This window comes from Plecotus auritus (assembly GCF_963455305.1).
Source record: "Plecotus auritus genome assembly, chromosome: 10".
In the NCBI taxonomy this organism is placed as follows: Eukaryota; Metazoa; Chordata; class Mammalia; order Chiroptera; family Vespertilionidae; genus Plecotus; species Plecotus auritus.
In genome coordinates, this window is record NC_137785.1 from 11,612,813 (window position 1) to 11,635,966 (window position 23,154).

At 54.2% G+C, this 23,154-nt stretch overlaps 2 protein-coding genes across 7 annotated transcripts in view; one reads left to right on the forward strand and one right to left on the reverse strand.

The window, feature by feature from the left end:
* The window catches only part of TRPM4 (transient receptor potential cation channel subfamily M member 4), a 44,820-nt gene extending 26,718 nt beyond the window's left edge, over positions 1-18,102 (reverse strand). For 2 of the 6 annotated variants that reach the window (XR_013959178.1, XM_080644191.1), the window contains exons 1-10: positions 17,969-18,102; positions 17,587-17,654; positions 12,113-12,287; positions 11,275-11,455; positions 10,921-11,084; positions 10,204-10,387; positions 5,130-5,191; positions 4,794-4,985; positions 4,393-4,492; positions 12-124 (exon numbers count right to left, since the gene is read on the reverse strand). Coding sequence is in view for 5 of the 6 variants with exons in the window: in XM_080644191.1 (XP_080500317.1) it covers positions 12-124; positions 4,393-4,492; positions 4,794-4,985; positions 5,130-5,191; positions 10,204-10,387; positions 10,921-11,084; positions 11,275-11,455; positions 12,113-12,287; positions 17,587-17,654; positions 17,969-17,992 (1,263 nt within the window). In the remaining variant the exon portion in view is untranslated. The remainder of the gene's footprint in view (positions 1-11; positions 125-4,392; positions 4,493-4,793; positions 4,986-5,129; positions 5,192-10,203; positions 10,388-10,920; positions 11,085-11,274; positions 11,456-12,112; positions 12,288-17,586; positions 17,655-17,968) is intronic. The other 4 variants (XM_080644192.1, XM_080644194.1, XM_080644193.1 and 1 more) reach the window with 4 other exon arrangements.
* Positions 18,103-19,112: 1,010 nt separating this feature from the next.
* Positions 19,113-23,126, forward strand: HRC (histidine rich calcium binding protein). Its single transcript, XM_080644199.1, has 6 exons — positions 19,113-21,239; positions 21,314-21,384; positions 21,911-21,979; positions 22,248-22,302; positions 22,751-22,787; positions 22,970-23,126. Exons 1-6 carry the CDS (start codon positions 19,385-19,387, stop codon positions 23,004-23,006), a joined length of 2,124 nt encoding a protein of 707 aa, XP_080500325.1. The 5' UTR covers positions 19,113-19,384; the 3' UTR covers positions 23,007-23,126.
* Positions 23,127-23,154: the final 28 nt, after the last annotated feature.

Here is a 23,154-nt window from a genome sequence, read left to right on the forward strand (position 1 = left end):
CAACCCCTCACCCGCCACTGGATGTCACCCCGGAAGAGTTCGCTCTGGGCAATGTCCACGCGGTTCCAAGCCACAGCCAAACGCAACTCGTCCAGGTAAGCTGAGGCCTCAGAGCTCCCGCAGGCTGCAAGGGAGAGAGGGGGAGGGAAAAGTCAGGGGGAGGGTGGGAACATCGCATGAGTGTCTGTTTTGCTTTGGGGATGCCAACATTTAAATTCCATATAAAGCCCAGCTGGCGTGGCTCATGAACCACGAGGTCATTGGTTCAATTCCCCGTTAGGGTACATGCCCAGGTGTCCGGCTCGATCCCCAGTAGGGAGCATGCAGGCGACAGCCAATTGATGTTTCTCTCACATTGATGTTTCTATCTGTATCCCTCTCCCTTCCTCTCTCTCTCTAAAAAAAAAAAAAAAAAATCAATAAAAAATATTTTTTAAAAATTCCATATAAGGCGGTGTTGTTGGCAGATTCTGGGGTCTTCAAGAAGTCAAGCAGGAGGTCATTCAACTCAGGGGCAGAGAGCAGCCCAGTGTTGTAGGGGCCCCAGGAAGAAGGAAGGGGGATCATTCACTCAGTGAACATTATTGAGGTAGGTTATGGACCAGGCAATGGGAGGGACAGAGAAATTGGATACAGTCCCTGCCCGGAAGGAGCTTATTCCAGGGAAATAGGCCCCGGAACCACATAACTACCCTCAGGGTGATGGGCACCGTCGGAGGCGGGCATAGCATGTGATTAGGGCCCAGGGAGGCTGCAGTCACCGGGGTCTGAGTGCGACAGGGTGGGCACTGAGGCGGGGCTTTGGGGAGGCCGGTAGGATTTGAGGGTGTGCATCTAAGGTGGAAAGAGCCTTCAGCAGCAGGAGCAGCTTGGGCAAAGGCCTGGTGCAGGAAAACACAGGATCTGATCGCAAACGCCTCTCACTTCCTGAAACGTGGAGTATGTGTAAGAGGAAAGAGGGGGCAGTAGCAGAAAATGAGGTTCGGAAAAAATGTGAATATTCTAGGGACCCTGGGAAACCCTGGAGGTCCTTAGGAAGAGCAAGGAAGATCAAGAGGCCTTTAAAGCTTGGATCCAACCACTGAATGGGTGCAAAGTGTGTGCACGCAACGGAACCGTCGGAAGCCTGCAATGCGTACAAGAAGTGAAGCCGCGTCTAGACACTGCTGGGCCTCTGGGCACTTGGCCATGGAGTAACTTTTCCCTTCTCTGTCCATCTGCTCCGCATCTATCGCCAAAGCAAAGCAAGGACCTTTGTGTCGTCTTGGTTGTTCCAACAATTGGTACGGCAGGGCTAGGTGGTCTGGTGGAGAGGGGATGGGCTCTGAGGCTGTTCCGATCCCAACTCCACCAACACCCGCTGAAGGACTTCAGGCCAGCCCCTGGACCCGGGAGCCTCAGTTTCCTCGTCTATAAAATGGGAGCACTATGGTATAATAATAACCACAGGAAGAAGTTCCAAACTGGGAGGACGCTGCAGCTTGAGAGCTGAGAAAACACAACTTTGTTTCTTTTCAAATCCCAGAAGCAAATCCAGAGCAGGATTTTGTAAATCTGAACTCCCCTACTTTCCTCACAGTTTCAAGAGGAGAAAAAATAGATTGATAATATCTTGCATAATATTCTGCCTTAACTTGTAGCAGCTGGCCCTACCCCAGGCCCTGCCTGCTCACCATGTCCCATACTGAGTTCAGGCTGTTTCCTCAAAACAGATGTTCCTCTGGGTCCCCTGTCTCAGGGACAGTGCCTTTGTCCATCCAGTCAACGAGGCAGACCCCCAGGTGCTGTCCTGGTCCCTCCCTTTCCTTCATATTACAAAACTCATCAGTCCCCAAGCCCTCTCTCTCCCCGCCCCCTGACTGCCCCACGGCCCCAGCTCCATCCTGTCCCATCACCACCGCTGCAGTCTCTTCCTTTCCTCACAGTCTCTCCTCTCCTCTTTAGTCTGCCCCACCTGATCCCCAAGGGTCAGGACTGACCCTGTCCCTCCCATGCCCCTCAGGACTAAGCCTCAGCTGAGGTCCGGGGTGGTCTGGCCCTGCCTCCTCACTGGCTGTCTCATGTCACGTGCTTCATGCCATCCACGTGGCCCTCTCTCCTCTCCCCCAAACACAGCCCATGCAGTGGGCTGGAGAGTCACACAGGCCCGAACTGAAGCCTGGCACCTGTTACCTTGTGTGACCTTGGGCAAGTCACTTCCGCCCTCTGTGTCTCAGTTTCTTCATCTGCAAAGTGGGGAGAAAAGCCTTGCAGGTGGGGATGGAGAGTCAGGGGCAAAAATGCATGCCGACTGCTCAGCACAGTGCTTGGCTCCTGCTAGACTAGACTCTTACGGAGCCTCCGTCCCTTCCCCCTTCCTTCCTTCCTCATCTGCTGAAACCCCATCCACTCCACTCGGCTATCACCCAGCCCGCCCGCCAGCTCCGATTTCCCCGGCGGAGTGTGATCTGGTCGCTCCCACTTCTGCAGGCAGTGGGCTTGCCACCACCCGCAAACCACATCTCGCAGCGCTGCTGTTTTCTCCCAAGAAGCTCGTACCTTAACTTCCGTAAAGTGAAGCCGATCTGCCCGCTGTCATCCTCTGTGTGAGCACGAGTCCCCGTGAGAAAGAGGGTCACACTAAGAAGACCTCTCACTTATTGGGTCCCCCCACCCCCACCCAGGCACCAGGCACTGCTCATAAGCTGCCTCTCAGCTCACAACACTCCCGCAAGGTATTATCTCCATTTTTTCAGAGAGAGAAACTAAGACTTGGCGAGGAAAGTCTCTTTCTCAAGGCCACACAGCCAGGAAGGGGCCAAGCTGGGATGCACACAGCTTTATCTGACTCCAAATCACAAGTAACTGTTCTTTCTGCCGCCACAGAACATGGTGGATACAATTGGGGTGGGGCCTGGGGCTGAGAACACCTTGTGAATTGATACTATGCCTCTTAGGAGTTTTTATCTAAGGTGTTTTCCCTGCAAAACTCTTCTAACACCAAAAATAACCTCCCCCACCCACATCCCCACGCATCCCTGGGAAATCCCTGTTACCACTTATTCATCCCATCTCCTCATCTTACTAAGTCCAAATTCCACTGGGTCTTCAAGGCCCAATCTAAATACCATTCCCCTTTGAATTTTCTCCCCTTACTACAGCGGTTCCTCCCCCAAGCTTTTGTCTTAAACTTTATTTAAGGTTGCATCCAAACATCCCTGGTAGGATCAGGGGTTCTTGAGAACAGGATACGGATTGCTATAACCTCTGAAGCCTAGGATGATGCTTGTCGAATGAACACACTAGCCCTGTTCTCAGCTTCCACCAGGTGCCATTATGCTCCTGACCTTGGTTTTCATCCTTCATTCCTCCAGTGAAATGTCAGGAGTTCCTCACTGGGAGGCAGTGCTCTGGTTCATCTCTGATTCCCCACCCTGCAGTGCTTGAAGCATACTGGAGGCACGTAGAAGAGGAAGAAAGGGTGAGTGGATGGATGGATGGATGGAGAATGAATTGAATAAGTGGTAGATGGAAAATTTAATGTCTGGATGGATGGATGGATAAATGAGTGGATGGATAGATGGATGAGTGGATGAATGAGTGGATGGATGGATGGATGTGTGGGTGAATGGATGGTGGATGGATGGATGAATGAGTAGATGGATGGATGGATGGATGGATGGATGGATGGATGAAAGGATGGATGGATGAAAGGATGGATGAATGGATGGATGTGTGGGTGGATGGATGGATGGATGTATGGATGAGTGGGTGGATGGATGGATGGATGAATGGATGAATGAGTGGATGGATGGATGAATGGATGAATGAGTGGATGGATGGATGAATGGATGAATGAGTGGATGGATGGATGAGTGGATGGATGGATGGATGTGTGGGTGAATGGATGGTGGATGGATAGATGGATGAATGGATGGATGTGTGGGTGGATGGATGGATGGATGGATGAGTAGATGGATGGATGGATGGATGGATGAATGGATGGATGTGTGGGTGGATGGATGGATGTATGGATGAGTGGGTGGATGGATGGATGGATGAATGAGTGGATGGATGGATGGATGGATAGATGGATGGATAAATGAATGAGTGGATGGATGGATGGATGGATGGATGGATGGATGGATGGATGGATGGATGGATAGAGGATGAAAGAATGGATAAATGGATCCAATAGAAAGAAAGCGGTGTTGGAATATAAAGAAAGTATCTTGGGAAATGGTTCAAAAGCATCATGCAAAGCCTCAAGAAACAGTGCAAAGGGGAATGATGAAAAGAAAGAGGTGAAGGGGGCACAGCCATAGATGAGAGAGAATGAATAAATAGCCAGGCCAGGAAAATCGTCCGAAGTTGAGCAGAGAGGGTGGGACAATTTAAGGGTCCAAGTCTTACCCTTGACAAGAGCCCTCAAAACAATGGTCTCGAATTCCTCAGGGCCATCCTCTGATGAATAGACTGTCAGCAGCTCCTTCCGGGTCATGATCCGCTCCACCTGCAGAACACCAAATTCCGCATCGCCAGCCCACTCCACCGGGGCCCTGGCCACAGAGACACAAAAGGCCTTCAGGACCTGGTATTCTAGGTGCCCAGCACCCTCTACTGCCAGAACCCAGGAGTCCAGGCCCCCAGGCCTCTCCTCCCTCAAATCCACCAGTCTGGGTTCCTATTACCCTCTTCCCTTGGATCCAAGACTCCAAGCCCTCAGCAAGCACCCTCTTCTCTCCAGTCTCAGGAGCTCAGGTCCCCAGCTCCCATCCACCTCAGGAGCCAGAGTTGGGCCCTCAATATCATACCTGGGCCTGCAGGACTTCGGGGTCCCCTTTGGGGAAGAAACGCTTAATCCGATCTCGGGCATCCCCTCGCCTGCCCCCTCCACTCCCTGGAGCCAGAGTGTCTTCCAGGATCTCCGCCAGGCAGTCCGCAGCTCCCCCAGACCCGGCCACCAGGAGGCAGGGGAGCTGAGCCTGGGTGGCGTTCTCTATCCGCTACAAGATAAAGGGGGGAGTTAGGTCAGGGAAGGAAGGGATTCACCCCACCTGAAGTACAGGTCCCCCGCTCCCTCCTCCTCTGAAACCCAAGGCCCGCACCCCCAGCCCCTTAGACCCAGGTGTCTGGGCCCTTGACGGTACCTTCAACATCTTCTCATTCCCATCAATCAGGAGGAGGAGGACTGGGATGTCAATGCCAGTGCCTGGGGAGAGCAGAGAGCCAGGGCTGTGGTCACCTCCATCAGCCTTTGCCAGGGATGGTGGAGAACCACATTTGCCAGGAGTCCCTGGGGCAAAGGTTGGCTTCTGCCTAATCCTCTGTCCTGAGGCTCATGGGAATTGTCCTGTCTTTGAGCACGTTGGGAGGGGCCAGGTTTGGAAGACAGTAATGCTCAGCTTCCCAAGAAAGGAGGGGCTGGGGGCCTAGACTCCTGGCTTCCTGAGCGAGGCAGGTGTTTGTTAGCAGCAATTCTGTGGTTGCTGAACCCCCAGGAGCCCGGAGAAGTTGAAGGTTCAAACAGAAAATGAAGGAAATAAGGAAAAGAACGGACTATCCAAACATAATAAAGATATATACCAAAGCCACATATTAAAGTCATACAGGATAAATTTCCGCTGAGTTTGTTTCTATTAAAATAAGAAACGAGACCGAATTATTATTATTCACACTCATCCAGGCATAATAGTGTCAAAAAATAAAATAATGAAAATGGTATTTTTTTAAGCTGGAAGAGACAAGGAATTTATTTGGAGAAAATATGATTTATAGTCTCAGACAGTTATAGAGACTCCCCTCAAAATAAGTAAATATTAATAAGAGAATTTGGTAAGAGAATTCATATGAGAAATAAATAAAAATCAAAAACTTTTCTCAAAACATGTATCTTATTCACGTTTTGATTTTTTTTTTTAAAGTATAGAATACCTGGGAATTAATCCATCCAGAAAGATACTAGACCTTTATGAAGAAATTGACAAACATTTAAGGACAAGGCCTGAATAAATGGAAAAACTAATGCCATGTTAACCTGTCACAAAGTAACAAATGAATTAAACGCAGTTTGGGGAAGAGGAGGGTAGGAGGAATTTGGAAGTGTTTTCCTTTGTTTTATTCTTTAATATATTTTTTATTGATTTTTAGAGAGAGGAAGTGAGAGGGATAGAGAGATAGAAACATCAATGAGAGAGAAAGCTCTCATTGGCAGCCTCCTGCATAGTCCCCACCGGGGATCAAGCCCAAAACCTGGGCAGGTGCCCTGACCTAGAACTGAACTGGTGACCTCTTGGTTCCTGGGTCGATGTTCAACTGCTGAGCCACACCAGCCAGGCTCCTTTTTGTGTGTGTGTTGTTTTTTGTTTTGTTTTTTTAATGAAACACGATAATTTTAAAATTCACATGGAAGAATAAATGTCAGAGTTAAGAAATTTTTGAGCCCTGTGAACCAGGAGGTCATGGTTCAATTCCTGGTCACTGCACTTGCCCGGGTTGCAGGCTGGATCCCCAGTAGGGGGCGTGCAGGAGGCAGTCAATCAATGATTCTTTCTCATCACTGATGTTTCTATCTCTCTCCCTCTCCTTTCCTCTCTGAAATCAATAAAAAAAGTATTTTTTAAAAAGTTTACAATACCTCTAATAGTCAGAGTTACTATTGACAAGATACAAAGAATGCCTATAAAAAGACAAGAAAGAGCCCTAGCCAGTTTGGCTCAGTGTATAGAGCGTTGGCCTTCGGACTAAAGGGTCCCAGGTTCAATTCCGGTCAAGGGCACATGCCCAGGTTGTGGGCAATTCTCTCTCATCATTGATATTTCTATCTCTCTCTCCCTCTTCCTTCCTCTCTGAAATTAATAAAAAAATATATTTTTTAAAAAGACAAGAAAGAAAAAACACAATTTTAAAATATACTGGCTGGTATTGCTCACTGGTTAGAGCATCAGCCTGCGCACCAAGGGGTCACAGTTCGATTCCTGGTCAAGGGCACGTACCTGGGTTGCAGGTTCAGTCAGGTAGGAGCGCATGCAGGAGGCAACCAATAGATGTGTCTCTATCACATTGATGTTTCTCTCTCTCCTCCCACTCCCTCCCTTCCACTCTCTCTGAAAATTAATGGGAGCCCTGACCAGTTTGGCTCAGTGGATAGAGCGTCGGACTGCGAACTGAAGGGTCCCGGGTTCGATTCCGGTCAAGGGCATGTACCTTGGTTTGCAGGCACATCCCCAGTAGGGGGTGTGCAGGAGGCAGCTGATCAATGTTTCTAACTCTCTATCCCTCTCCCTTCCTCTCTGTAAAAAATCAACAAAATACATTTAAAATAAATAAATTAATTAAATAAATAAATAAAAATTAATGGGAAAAAATATCCTTGGATGAGGATTGGCAACAACAACAAAAAATGTACACAGAATATGAATAGGCAATTCATAACTGAGGAAATCTGGCCAACAAAATATATTTATATCTCTTAATATTATTAGATTAACTAAACAATCAAATTAAAAGTGAGATGTTACTTTTTAGCCATCAAATTGGAAAAAAAAAAAATTAAGCAAGAGTATCCAGAGCTGGTTGAGACTGAATGGAAAAGGACATTCTCACACATTCTTGATGGGAGTGAAAATTGCTACAAGTTTTTAGAAAAATTATCTAGTCTACCTATTAATATACTCCCTTAGCAATATCGCTTGGGGAATCTACTGTACAGAATTTAAAACACCTGTATGTAATTCTGCATGTCTACACAAAGATACTTATTCAGCATTGCTTGTAGGGCCAAGCACTGGTAAAACATTAAGTATCTATCAACTCAGAAACATAAACAACAGATGATACACCCTTAATTAAGGAATATCGTACAACTATTTATTAGAAGGGGAAGCAAGGGAAAGAAGTTGTGGACCTAAAGGGATGGCCATAAGGAAGTGTAATATGTATATGTAGAGTATAAGAAAGAAAGAAACACCATATAGGTGGAAATATAATTGTATAGAATTTTATAAGCAGAGATAAAGGTATAAAAGGATAAAGTCTAAATTGTGTAAGACTAATTACCCCAATAGAGGGGTTGGAGCTAGGTAGGGAAGATAATTAACTGTTTCTTTATATACCTTGGGATGATCTGATTTGTTCCAAAGGGCACATGTTAAAACTGCCATAACATATTAGGTTGTGTGAAAAGCCAGTTTCAAAAGGTTATGTATTTTATTATCCCATTTATATGGCCTTCTGGAAAAAAGAAAATGAGAGTGATGGTGAAGAGATCAATGGTTGCTAGGGGCTGGGGTACAAAAGAAATGGATGCCTTCAAGGTAAGAGAACCATTCTGTGTCCTGATTGTGGAAATGGTCACATCTACACTAATAAAAGAGTAAGATGCACATTGACCATACCTTCGCGACGCCCACCAGCCAATCAGGAATGGGTATGCAAATTAACCCAACAAAGATGGAGGGTTAATTTGCATACACCGGCACCCATTGGCCGGGGGCTGGACGCTTGCATCATCACCATGGCAACGACGCAGGTGTTCCACACTGCCCCAGGCCGCTCTGGGCCTCTGGGCAGCATGGGAAGGCATAAAGGCGGCTCAGGGCCAGAGAGAAGGCGGTGCCTGCAGCCAGGGGAAGGAAGGCCCATTCTTGCACGAATCTTCATGCATCGGGCCTCTAGTGAATCTATAATCATAGAACTGCACACCCCAAAAAATAACTTTTACTGTATGATCATTTAAAAAAATAAGATTTGCCCTAACTGATTTGACTCAGTGGCTAGAACGTCAGCCTAAGGACTGAAGGGTCCCGGGTTCGATTCCGGTCAGGGCACATGCCAGGATTGCGGGCTCGATCCCCAGTGTGGGATGTGCAGGAGGCAGCCAATCAATGATTCTCTCTCATCACTGATGTTTCTATCTCTCTCCCTCTCTCTTCCTTTCTGAAATCAATAAAAATATATATTAAACAATAAGATTAATGTATCCAGAAAGCTAAGTTTAATAATTAAGCAGAAAAATTTCCCAAAAAAACCCACTTTTGTTTTACTTGATGTTCTTCACTTACATGTATCTAGTTCATCAATTTCTGCCCTTCTCTGTTTTATTTTCTTGCTTCTACTTTCCCTAGATTTGATTTGTTGTTTTGTTTCTAGGGTTCCTTTTATATTTTTATTGATTTTTAAAGAGAGAGGAAGGGAGACGGGAGAGAGAGAAACACTGATGTGAAAGCAGAGCACCGATCGGCTGCCTCCTGCACACCCCCTACCAGAGGTGGAGCCTGAAACCCGGACAAGTGCCCTGACTGGGAATCAAATCTTTTGGTGCCCGGGAGGGTGCCTAACCTACTGAGCCACATCAGCCAGGGCTCTAAAATTTTTTAAATTGGAGGCTTAAATCAACCATTTTCAGCCTTAATTCTTCTTTTGGATATTATGCATTTAAATCTATACATTTTCGCCGGAACCGGTTTGGCTCAGTGGATAGAGCGTCGGCCTGCGGACTGAAGGATCCCGGGTTCGATTCCGGTCAAGGGCATGTACCTTGGTTGCGGGCACATCCCCAGTGGGAGGTGTGCAGGAGGCAGCTGATCAATGTTTCTCTCTCATCGATGTTTCTGGCTTTCTATCCCTCTCCTTTCCTCTCTGTAAAATATCAATAAAATATATTTTTGAAAAAAAAAAAAAATAAATCTATACATTTTCCTCTAAGTATTGCATTAGCTGCATCTCAAAAGCAATGGTATGTCATATATTCAAAACATGTGTTGTTGTTGTTTTTTCTTTTACTCATGGGTTATTTACAAACCACAACTCAGGCAATGATAAGGTTGAAGAAATGATGTCAGATATAAGAGGCCAGGCTCTGAGAGGTACAGATGTAGGGAAGCACAAACACAGGCCAGAACTGCTCTGTGACGTGAGGAGCGGGATAAGATGGCCCGTGGTGCGGGCGGGAGAAGGCTTCTGGGGCCAATAATATTGCTTCTTGAGCTAGGTGCTGGCGGCGTAAGAAAAGTTAGTTTATTTAAAAAAAAAATTCAGTGAGCTGTCCACTGCTGTGCATTTCCGATTTCAGATAATAAAGATTTTTTTTTAAATACAGCAAATGACGGCAAGGCCTTGACCACAGAAAACTCCTCCTCGCCCCAAACCCCACATTTTGACCAGATCAGACGGCTGGGGTCCTGAGCCTGGGACCCTGGGTCACCGAGGGAAGCTGCCACTCACCTCCCACGCCCGTCTTCTGCTGGGCGATGTAGGACTCGAAGCGCAGGCGGAAGCGGTTCTCGCCGCCCAGGCGGCCGTGGGTGCCATCGTCCACCAGGAGGAAGGCCGAGTAGTTGTAGTCCAGAGGGAACTGCACCCCGTCCTGGGGGTCACCGCGCCACCGGTAACTCGCAGGGAACGAGCCCTGGGGGATGAGGGACCAGACCAGGGAGTCTTTCCATCAGGGCCAGGAGTCCAGGTCCAGCCCCTCCTCCCTCAGACCCCAGCCTCTCCTCCCTCAGACCCCCAGCCCCGCCTCCTTCAGACCCTCCTCCCTCAGACCCCAGCCCCTCCTCCCTCAGACCCCCCAGCCCTGCCTCCTTCAGACCCTCCTCCCTCAGACCCCAGCCCCTCCTCCCTCAGACCCCCCAGCCCCGCCTCCTTCAGCCCCTCCTCCCTCAGACCCAGGAGTCCAGGCGCCAGCCCCTCCTCCCTCAGACCCAGGAGTCCAGGCCCCCAGCCCCTCCTCCCTCAGACCCAGGAGTCCAGGCCCCAGACCCTCCTCCCTCAGACCCAGGAGTCCAGGCCCCAGCCACTCCTCCCTCAGACCCCAGCCCCTCCTCCCTCAGACCCAGGAGTCCAGGCCCCAGACCCTCCTCCCTCAGACCCCAGTCCCTCCTCCCTCAGACCCAGGGGTCCAGGCCCCAGCCCCTCTTTTTCCAAGACCCGGGGTCCTACCTTGGGGTTGGTGAGGGCCTCTCTATTGCGAACCACTCCCCAGGGGGCCACGCCCATGGCCACCACCTTGTTGCCACCGGTGCTGGCTGTCTGGTGGTCCCGCACAGCGACACCGACATGCCGGCCAATGCCCGTGTGCAGCCCCCCGGTGACAATCCAGGCCCCTACACAGACACAAAGAGGGTGATGATGGTGAGGTCCAGCAACACACAAGTGCATAGAGACAGAGAGGGAGAATAGAGTGTGAGACAAAACCCACACTCAGAGAGGGAGGGCAGGCACATCCCAGAGAAGTGGGGGAGACGAGCAGCCAGCCCCGGCCCAGGAGGCAGAGCCCCCCACCCGCCCAGTCACCTGTGCTCTGCGCGGCCCGCACCAGCCCGCTGCGCAGCAGGTCCTGCAGCCAGGTCTGGAGGATGGGGCCCCCCGACCCCCCCAACACTGACACCACCAGGTTCGGGGCCCGGAAGCCCCATGTGCGCGTGACCAGATTATAAACTGTAGCCGGATCCGTGCGGTCAGAGAGTCGGAGGAACTGTGGACACATGGGAGGGGGGACACGGGAGGGCACAGAGACCAAGAAGCAAACAGAGACCCAGAGAGAGGATGACAGAGACCCGGACAGCGGACAGAGCCGCAGAGGGAGGACAGACACCCAGAGAGGGGGACACAGACCCAGAGAGGGGGGGACGCAGACCCAGAGAGGGGGGGACACAGACCCAGAGGGGGGGACACAGACCCAGAGGGGGGAACACAGACCCAGAGAGGGGGGGACACAGACCCAGAGAGGGGGGGACGCAGACCCAGAGAGGGGGGGACACAGACCCAGAGGGGGGGACACAGACCCAGAGGGGGGGACACAGACCCAGAGGGGGGGACACAGACCCAGAGAGGGGGGACGCAGACCCAGAGCGGGGGGGACGCAGACCCAGAGAGGGGGGGATGCAGACCCAGAGGGGGGGGATGCAGACCCAGAGAGGGGGGGACACAGACCCAGAGAGGGGGCACGCAGACCCAGAGAGGGGGGACACAGACCCAGAGAGGGGGGACGCAGTCCCAGAGAGCAGTGAAGACAGGGGTGGGCAAATGGGGAGACACCGAGTTCAGCTGGGCGCCCCAGGCCCCAGCTCTGAGAGCCCCGAGCGTGCCTCCCCGCTGGCCGCCCCGGCCCTGCCCAGCATGCAGGCCTCACATTGCTGGCCTTGCGGCCGGCGCCCAGGAAGTCCAGGTCCCCGTAGGCATCGGTGGGCTTCTCCGTGGTGTGTAAGTCACGGTCCCACACAGTCACCACGGCCGCCCCGAACGCATCCTCCACCGCCACGGACAGGTGGGCACTCCGGGGTCGCCCACACTGGCACAAGGTCCCTCTGAAGAGGAGGGATAAGGAGGAGTCTGAACCCCAGAGGTGTCCCCAGCCCCGAGCATCTTGGAGAAGCGTCCATACTCCTGCCCGAGCCCCAGAGGCCGTCACCGTCCCGCTGACCCTGGCCCTGCGCCTTCCTGGCGCCGCAGCCTGAGGAGGAAGCTGGGCGGGAGAGAGACAGCCGCCTTGCCCACCAGGAGGAGCGGTGGGTCCTCGCTGCCCCCATCCACAGGGACCGTGTTCGCCATGGAAAGGAACCATCCAGAGAGAGATTCAGGGAGCACGCCCGCACTGGAGGCTGAGGCAGCTGTGTGACCTTGGGCAAGTGGCTTCACTTCTCTGAGCTAAATTTCCCCCTCAGGACCTAGCTGGTTTGGCTCAGTGGATAGAGCCTTGGCCTTTGGACTGAAGGGTCCCGGGTTCGATTCCGGACAAGGGCACATGCCCCGGTTGCAGGCTTGATCCCCAGTAGAGGGCGTGCAGGAGGCAGCCGATCCATGATTCTCTCTCATCATGGATGTTTCTATCTCTCCCTCTCCCTTCCTCTCTGAAATCAATAAAAATAAATACATACATACATACATACATACATACATTCCCCCCTCAAAGGAAAAGACAATAGTAACAGCCCGGTTCGTAGAACTAAGAGGCAGCAGCGGCATAATGCACTGGTCCCTGGAATGAGGGCGACATACCGGGCACTGCAGGAACTCCACGCAGAGCTTTAAATAACCTCGAGTGACAAACACAGGGAGGACGTCATTCCTTTTCCAGTCCTGATGACCGATGACCGCGGAGGAGAGAGGCTGGGCCGGTGCTAGAGTGTCAGGCCCAGCCCTTTGCACCGCTTTCTCTTTAACACAGAAAAGCCGGCTCTGCAACGTGGGCTGGCAACAGCTCCCGGCGAGAAGGCCAGCGCCTTTATTTGGTTTTCACTGGAGTGGGCTTTTGTGGCTGGTTTCTCTTTGTGGCAAGTTCCTCACATACGACACTTTTCCCCCTAAACAGACATGCAAGTAGCCCTGGCTATCTTTCTTTTTTTTATTAAAAAAATATATTTTATTGATTTCAGAGAAGAAGGAAGAGGGAGAGATAGAAACATCAGTGATGAGAGAGAATCATCGATTGGCTGCCTCCTGCACGCCCCCCACCGGGGACCGAGCCGAAACCCAGGCATGTGCCTCGGTCCAGAATCGAACCCGGGACCCTTCAGTCCACAGGCTGATGCTCTATCCACTGAGCCAAACCGGCTAGGGCCAGCCCTTGCTTTCTAAATGCGATTGGCCAGAGGTGTGTGTTTTTTATGTTTTTATTGATTTCTCTTAGAGAGAGAAGAAGGGAGAGGGATAGAGAGAGAGAAACATCGGTGAGAGAGAAACACCAACCACTGGGATCCACAGCCCAGGCACATGCCCTGCCTGGGAATCCAACCGTGACCTCTTGGCTCATGGATCGATGCCCAACCACTGAGCCACACCGGCCAGGCTTAAAAAGTTTTTAATTTGATTTTTAGAGAGAGTGGAAGGGAGAGGGAGAGAGAGAGAAACATCAATGTGAGAACAAAACATCAGCTGTCTCCTGCATGCCCCTCTCAGGGATCGAGCCCGCAACCGGGCATGTGCCCTGATCAGGAATCGAACCCGCATCCTTTCAGTGCCTGGGATGACACTCCACCAACTGAACCACACCGGCCGGAGCTGGCACCAGAGTTTTAGAAAGCAGGGAACCCGGGTTTGGGGAGTGAGGGGGTTGGCTGCAAATGTATCTAAATCTCTTTGGTCCTCGATTCCAGAACCCGAGACCCGCATTTACACAAAGGCAGTGAGCTGTGGCCCCAGGACCAACTTTATGGAAAGGGCGGCACCGGCGGTACGTGGATCTGAGAAGAGTTGTGAAGACAAAACTTTGGTCAACAGAAGAAGGGCCCCCCGATCCGCGAACAGAATACGCTCAGCCCAGCACCTGCCACAGAGAGAACCTCGGGGGAGACACACCCTTCCTCCTTCCTGAGTCTACCACCAGGCTCCTGGCATGCCTCAGTTTACCCCCCTGATCCTTTCACCCATCTCAGCCTCATCCCTGGACTCCCTTGTTCCCTTCCATCTACTTCCTACCCGCCCTTCCCTGCAAAACTTATCCAAGGAATATTCCAGAACCTGAGCTGTCCATGCAGAAGCCCCTAGCCACATGGGGCTCTTTATCTATAATAATAAAAGCGTAATATGCTAATCAGACTGGACCTCCTTCCGGATGAAGCCGGTGCCGGCAGCTGGGGGAAGGAAGGCCTACTCTTGCACAAATTTCGTGCATCAGGCCTCTAGTATTCAAAGAAATCAAAATGAAATACAATTAAAAATTCAGCCCAGCCTGAGTGGCTCAGTGGTTGAGCATCAACCTATGAACCAGGAGGTCACAGTTTGATTCCTGGTCATGGCCCACGCCCGGGTTGGGGGCTCGATCCACAGTGTGGGGCATGTGCAGGAGGCAGCTGATCAATGATTCTCACTCATCATTGATGTTTCTATCTCCCTCTTCTTTCCTCTCTGAAATCAATAAAAATATATTTTTAATAATAAAAGCATAATATGCTAATTAGACCAGATGCCCTTCCCTCCTTCCGGACGAAGCCGGGGCTGGGAGGGAAGCCCGGATCCCAGGTGCCTGCCAGCGGCCGGAGGGAAGGAAGCCGGGTCCCGGGTGCCAGAGGAAGCAGGTGCTGGCAGCCAGGGGATGGAAGGCCTACTTCTGCATAAATATCATGCATCGGGCCTCTAGTTTTAAACGTAAATAAATAAAAATTAAAAATCCATTTCCTCGGAGTGGTCAGGAGCCACGTGTGGCCAGTGTGCGTACTGGCTGTGGCTGTAGGACAGTTCCCCCTCTGCAGAAAGTTCGCTGGACAGGGCTGGCCGGCTCCCCTCTGCACTCGCACCTCCTACCCTCCCTCCCTCCCTCTCAGTGTGGCCACGGGAACTGAAATTGTTCCCGATAAGATCAGCAATTACCGCATGTCCCCAAATACAATGGCCTCTATTCAGGTCTCATCTGAGGAGCGCAAAGTGGCGCTGGCCACAGCTGAAAGGCTCTGGTCCCAGGAAACCTTGCCCCTGGCAGAGCACATCTGCCCCCCTAGTGGCTCGTCCTCCCTCGTCTGTGGCTTTCTCCCCCATTGCGTGTTGGGCGGTCCCCAGATCCGGGACCACGCGGCTTCCCCACACTGGTCTCAAACTTGAAGCCCAGGGGCCCGGCAAGTCGCTTAAGGGCAGGAAGCCTCAGGTGGAAAAGGAGTGGCTGTACCAGGCCTGGGGACCTGAGGCTGCGTGCTCATTATGCGGCATTCACTAGCAGAGACAGGTGTTTGCAAATGCACTTCCATGGGGGGAAAAAGGTCACAGAATTGCCAGTTGGCCACCTCCCTGGCTTTACACTTTCTCCCATAGCACCTCCCCCACGTCCAGTTTCCCTTACCACCCACAGCTAGGACTTCTCAAACCCTGGATGGAAGTCCCAGACCTTCCCCTGAGTCCCCCACCCAGGTCTGCAAGGCCCTGAGTCCCCCTGGGCCCCAGCTCACTAGATCTCTCACTGAGCCCCGAAATGTTCCCCAAACCTGCTCATCCTCCTGGGTCCCTCATTGTGGGGACAACCCCGCTGTCTCCTAGTCCCCAGGCCAAATGTCCAGGAGCCACTCTCCTTACTCCCCAAATCCATCAGTCCCCGAGCTCCGACCCGCGTCCCCTCCTGTGTCCCCACAGACCTGGCCTGGCTCAGGCCTCTTCCCTTCCCGCCTGGACCCTTGACCAACCCTGGCTTCCCGAACTCCTATTCATCCTGACACGGCCCCCTCGGGGTCTTCCCGCACCCAGAGCTGACCCTGCCCCTCCCGTGGTTCCCAGCAACCTAGGACAAGGTCCCTGACCCTCGAGGTGGCATTCGAGGCCCCGTGAGGTCTGGCCCAGCCAACCTCTTTGGCCTCCACTCTCCCGACGGTACTCTTGCACCCTGAACTCTGCTCCATTTTCAAGCCTCATCACGTGGTCCACAGAGGGCAATTTGCACATGCTGTTCCCACTCCTGGAATCACTTTCCGCCTTCCTCTCTCCAGCCCGCCTTCACCTGTCGAACCCCAGCTCATCCTTCAGATGTCACCGCACGGGCCCCTCCTCCCGAAGACAGGAGTGATGCCCGTCTCCTCCCCAGCTCCCGCGGGACCCAGTGGCACGCCCTTTGCGCCTGGATCTCCTTGCCTTACCGCTACCTTCCTCCCGCTAGACCAGAGGTTCCTAAACTTTCTTGACCACACCCTAGCGTCCACCAGGAAGTTTTAGAACACTCACCCCATAAATGCACAGCTGTTTGTTGATGCATCGTGGCAAGCCAGACTGCGCCAATATAACAGGCGCACGACAAAACACACACTCAGTGAGGAAGGTGGACCTTTCCCACGCCCCGAAAATTGTCTTGACAGTAACTAGACAGCCCAAACCCACTTGAGAGACGGTGGCTGAAGGCCAGGAGCTGCTCAGGGGTGGCAAACCGTCTGGCTGCCCCGGTGTGCGCCACCCAGGCAAGCTGCAGGCCTGCACGGGCAGTACCTGCTCCCTGCCCCTGGGAGTTGCGGGCATTTCTCAGTGCTTACCAGGGGCCGGGCACTGCTCCAGAAATAGCACAAGCGTTTCTCACCATAGCCCTAGGGGGCAGGTTCTGCTTTTGTGCTCAGAGGACAGGTAAGGCCCAGAGAGGTGCAATAATTTGCCCAAAGCCACACAGCACACGTCCCCAGCTGAAATTTGAACCCTGGCAGGGCCTGTGCTCCTGAAAAGTATGCCATCTTGGGAGCGCTGAGGGAAGCTTTCTTGGATGGATGGATGGATGGATGGATGAGTGGATGGATGGAAGGAAGGAAGGAAGGAAGGAAGGAAGGAAGGAAGGAAGGATGAGTGGATGGATGAGTGGATAGATGGATGGATGGATGAGTGGGTGGATGGATGGATGGATGGATGGATGGAACGGAGACAGCCAAAAAAGTAACAGAAAGTGACACAGAAGACAGAGACGAGGGGAAGGAAAGAGACAGAACCGAGTGCTGGCGCTTTAACACTGCCCCTAGGCAGGAGCGTGAGAAACTGGACGTGTCTGCAGAGACCCAAACCCTCCCCGAGGGACAGCGCCACCGGGAACGCCCTTGGAAGTGTCCCAAGTGTCAGGAGTAGGGGAAGAGGGGGGGCACAGGGTGGGATCCGCGGTGGGCGGGATCCGCGGTCAGGAACCGCCCCAGGCGGGTCCCAGGGCGAACTCCTCACCCCGGGTCTGCGGGGTCGACGATGAACGCCGTGCACGTCTTCTTCTTGAAGATCTTGGGGATCCAACTCTGGGGACAGGGACAAGGGGAGGGGTGGGGGGCTCCAGCTCACTCCCATGGGACACGGAGTCCCCTCACCCCGGGCCCTGCCCCAGGACCAGGAGTCAGGGACCCCAGCGCCCTCCTCCCCTAGACTTAGGAGTCCCAACCCGCACACACAGCCCTCTCCTAGCCGCTCCCAAGGACCCACGAGTCCGGGCCCCTCCAAACCCCTTCTTCGTCTGACCCACGAATCTGGGTCTCCAGCACCCGCCTCTCCGGGAACCAGGAGACCAGGCGCCCAGCTCCCTGCGCCCTCAGACCCGGGGGTCCGGCCACGGTACCTGTTCCTTCTCCGGACCCACCATGCTGCCGCCGCCGCCGCAACCTATCCGGCTCCCCACATTCCCTCCACCAACCCCGATTTCAGATCCGCCCTGAACAAACCGGATCTGCCACTTCCCGGCCCGTCCGGAGGCCCAGCCAGCCCGGGAGGCGGGGCGTCTCCGAGACACGCAGAGCGCGAGGCGGGGCAGAGGCGGGACAGGGCTGCCAGACGGAGGCGCAGACAGAGCCACAGACACCCCCAGAGAGAGAGGGGGACAGAGACCCAGAGAGAGACAAGACCCCGAGAGAGAGGGACAGAGACCCAGAGCGGGGGTGGGGGGAGGGGGTTAGGGTTAGGGTTGGGGGAGGTGGAGACAGAGACCCAGAGAAAGAGGGACAGAGACCAGGGAGGGGGCACAGTGATCCTGAGAGGGTGACAAAGACTGGGGTGGAGGGCAGACACTCAGAGTGAGAGGGAAAGGCAAGCCGAAGAGTGAGGGGGGACGGGGTCCTGGGGAGCGAGGACAGGGACCCTGAGAGGGTGAGGGAGAGAGGAAGACCCATGAAGAGGGATGGGGACCCAAAGCGCTGTCGTGAGGGGGTGCAGAGTGGGAAATACTGACACACATGTCCCTCGCCAGCTCTCTGACAGGGACAGCTGCGGCCTGGCCTCCGGTAACCCGAGCCCCCTGTGTATTTATAGCCCTGGCCTGGCCCAGTCCCCTGCCCCCAGGTCTCAGTTCCAGGGACAGGAGGTCATGGGCACGGGTGCTGGGAGCAGGTTCCTTTGGCCCCTCGCTAAAGCCTCCGCGTTGGCATCCACTCGCTCAGCACAGTATCCTATTCTGGCCAGAAACCCCCATAGTCTAACCCCAATCCTCCCACCCAGCGGCCTCACCCCTCAAATACATCTCTCCTGGCCCCCAGCTGCCCCAGGCTCCTCCCCCAAGTTGGCCCATTACAAGGCTAGCTGCTGTCTTTGCAGCTGCCAAACATGAGCTTGTTGGTAGTCCAAAGTCAAGTCCCTTGAACCCCCTCTCCTGACCAAAGAGAGACCCCTTCACCCACCCCTTCGCAGCTGGGAGGAGGAGGAGCAGGAGGGGAAGGACAGGCGGACTGACCCAGAATAACTCAGGGCTGAGAGTAAATTTAGCCACAGACAGGGGAGGGGAGAGACCCTATTGGCTGGGAGGTGGGAGGGAGGGCCTGAGAGGAGGGTCAGGGGGCTCCTGAGACTGCCTCACAGGGGTGTCCAGTGCCGGCAGCAAGGGCCAAAGGAAGGCAGACAGGCAAAGGTGGGAGAGACACAGCAAAGGAACGACAGAGAGAAAGAGAGAGACTCCAGAGAGACAAGAACCCCCAACGTTCATCCACATCGCCGCAAGTGGCAAGCAGAGCCAGCCTGGGAGAAGGTCTGCTGCCTGTCCGTCCCCATGGGCCACCGTGGGCCATGGCTGCACACTTCTCTGCTCTGGGCTGCCGTGGCCAGCCTGCTCCTCCCTCCGGCTCTGACCCAGCAGCTGAGAGGGGCTGGGCCCGGCCCCAGCAACTGGAACAACAATGCAGGAGTCTCCTCGGAGGACCTGTCAGGTGAGTTTGGCCACCCCATCCACAGCCACAGAGGCCACGGAGATGAGAGCGAGGATGTTTTCACGGACCGTGGGCCTCCGTTCTGGAGCCACCAAGACCACGGAGAAGAGGACGAGGATGTCTCCAGGGAATACGGTCACCGGCTCCAAGGCCACAGGCACCAAGGCCATGAGGCTGGAGAGGAGAATGTCTCCGATGAGGAGGCCTTGACAGAGCGTGGCCATGGGAATGAAGACGGGGATGATTCGGCAGAGCATGGACACCACTTCCCCAGCCACAGGAGCCACGGCCATCAAGACGAGGATGAGAACGAAGTTGTGTCCAGTGAGTATCCACATCACATCATGAGGCATGTACACCGAGGTCACGGAGAAGAGGAGGAAGATGAAGATGAGGAGGAGGGTGTTTCTATTGAGTATGGACACCACGCCCACAAGCACCGAGGCCACAGAGAAGGAGAAGAAGAAGATGATGACGATGATGATGATGACGATGATGATGATATCTCTAATGAGTATGGACTCCAGGCCCACAGGTCCCAAGGCCACAGGAAGGAAAAAGATGAAGATGACTCAGATGAGCACCACCACCACCATGTCCCAGGCCATGGACACCAAGGTGACAAAGAAGAAGAAGATGATGATGATGACGACGATGATGACGACGATGATGATGATGATGCCTCCACTGAGTATGGACACTGGACGTACAGGCACCAAGACCATAGCAAACAAGAGGATGAAGATGACTCAGATGAGCACCACCACCATGTCCCTGGCCATGGACACCAAGGCCACAAAGAAGAAGAAGATGACGATGAGGAGGAGGATGTCTCCACCGAGTATGGACACCTGGCCCACAGGCGCCAAGGCCACGTGAAGGAAGACGATGCTGTCTCAGACGGACACCACCATCATGCCCCCAGCCGTGGACATCAAAGCCAGGGAGACAAGGAGGATGAGGATGAGGATGTGTCCACTGAACATTGGCACCAGCTTCCCAGACATACTCCCCACAGCCTTGGAGATGAGGAGGAGGAGGTGACAGTCAAGTTCAGTCACCACGTTGCCAGCTACCAACCACAAGGCTCCAAGAGCACCGAGGAGGAGTACTTCGCAGATGAGTATAAAACAGAAGTCCCGGGCCATCACCCCCACGGAGCCCCCAAGGAGGAAGATGAGGACAGCTCTGCCAAGCTTGGCCACCAAGCTCCCAGCCTTAGTCAACAAGGCCACAGCGATGAAGAGACCAGCCAGAAAGTGTCCATCAAAGAAATTAGCCCCCAGGCCCCAGGACACACTGGGGTCAAGGACAGAAGCCATTTGGGGGAAAGAGATTCTGAGGAGGAAGAGGAAGAGGGGAAAGAAGAGCGCAGTTCGCAGGAGGAGGAGGAAGGTTCAGAGCAGGGAGAAGGCACCCACCAAGGCAGCCTGGCCCAGGAGGACGAGGAAGAGGAGGAGGAAGGCCATGGCCTCAGCCTGAGCCAGGAGCAGGAGGAGGAGGAGGAAGAAGAAGAGGAAGAGAGGAGAGGAGAGAGGACTGAGGTTCAGGCCCCACTGAGCCAAGACTACCAGGGGGAGGAAGACGAGGAGGAGGGGCTGGAGGAAAACCAGCTCCCGTTCACCATCATCCCCAACCCACTGGCCAGGAGGGAGGTGGCTGGAGGTGGCTCCAGTGAGGAAGAGAGTGGTGAAGCCGGTAAGCCATCTGGCCTGGTGGGAGCGGGAGGAGCCGCGTCAGTGTGGGTCACTGCTGCCCTCCTGTCCCCACAGGTCCGCAGGATACCCAAGAGTACGGGAACTACCAGCCAGGGTCCCTGTGTGGCTACTGCTCCTTCTGCAATGTATGTCCCCAGCCCAGGTCCATCCACCGAGCAGTCCCTGGAATTGGTCCGGGGCTGCCTTGGGAGGGCCCTGAGCAAAGAAAGGGCAGGGGCAGTTCCAGGTGAAGAAAGACACTGCTGGGGCCATATAAGGGACAGACTGGAGGCGAGGAGCCGATGGAGGAGGCTGGGGCCATGGTCCAGGAAGGGGAGGGTGAGGCCTGAGCGGCACCGGAGGGTGTAAGGAAAGAGGAAGGTCCTTGACAAGGAGCCGGGAGAGGAGGGTGACCCTGGGGCTGGGGCGTGCCAGGCTGTGGGGAAGTAAAAAAGGGGGAGAAGAGAGCATCCTCAGGTCCCGCCCACAGTGATGGGGGGATGTGGTGTCCCCCTGCTAGGAAACCAAGCAGAGAGGAGTGGCTTTGGGGGATGATACTGAGCTCAGGGTTGGGGTAATGAGGGTGAGGAGTTGGGGGAAGGGTGGGAGACTGGCAGGTGGCTCCCAAAAGGGGTTAAGGTTTCAGTCTAACCAGCCCCCTCTGGTCCCCAGCGATGCACTGAGTGTGAGAACTGTCACTGTGACGAGGAGAACATGGGGGAGCACTGTGACCAGTGCCAGGTGAGACATCCCTCCCCCCCCCCCAGGACTCAAGGCTCCACCCCCTCCTCAGGTTGGCCCAGGACCATCTGAGCACCCCCAGCCCCAAATCCTGGCCTCTGCCCTCAAACTGGCCAAACCCTTTGTCGCCGATGCAGCCTTGACTCCACACTCGAATCCTGCCTCTGACCTTGACCTCCACCTAGCAAGCCTCCATCCCACGCCCCCATCCTGACTCTGCCTTTGACCACGTCCTGCCACTCACTCTCTTTCCCCCTCCCCCTCCCAGCATTGCCAGTTCTGCTACCTCTGCCCGTTGGTCTGCGAAACTGTCTGCACCCCAGGTAAGAGTGGTGGGGGTCTCAGGGGAAACCTGAGGAAGGGGCGGGGCCCAGGGAGGCGAATCCTGGTGGGGACTGGGAGGTTGTGGGGCGAGGCTAGGTGTGGCCGCTAGGTCAAGGCTGAATCTGTGGGTGGAGCCGGGCGAGAACGGAGGGGCGGGGCCTGCGCAAACAGAAGGTTGGGGATAGATGATGCTGAAGCCCTGGAGGCAAGATTGGGTGCCGGGTTGAGGGGCGGGCCTAGAACTGAATGGGCGGGGCCAAAGCTAGAAGAATTGAAGGAAGGAGGACCGAGTAGGACCTTCAAAGGCATCCCAGTGGAAGGAACTCGGTTTGGGGAAGGAATTAGGAAAAGAGGGCGGAGCTAGCTTGATCCCGGACGCGGTGAAAAGTGACCCCTAATTTCGCCCGTGGAGTACCCCTCAAACCTGTTCTCTCTTCTCTCCTACAGGAAGCTACGTAGACTATTTCTCCTCGTCCCTGTACCAGTAAGTGTGTGGAGGGGACGTGTAAGGGCCCTGGTTAGAGAAGCGCTGTCCGGCCGAGTTACTGGACGACCCTGGGCTGCATGTCCCCTGGGACAAATGAATGGGAAGGTTAACAATCTCTCCGCGCCCTTGGGTGAGCTTTGGACACGTCGGTGGTCTAACCTCTGCGTCCTCCTCTCCAGGGCCCTGGCGGACATGCTGGAAACTCCCGAACCCTAACCCGGCCGCGCGGCTGCGGCTGCGGCTGCGGCTGCGGCGCAGACGTCCCTCCCTGGCCCTCCAACACCTTCCCACGAGCCATATTTATTTCTCTGAATAAACGTGACCCCCGAAACCTCATTGTCAGGCGTAGGTTCTGGCTTTCCGG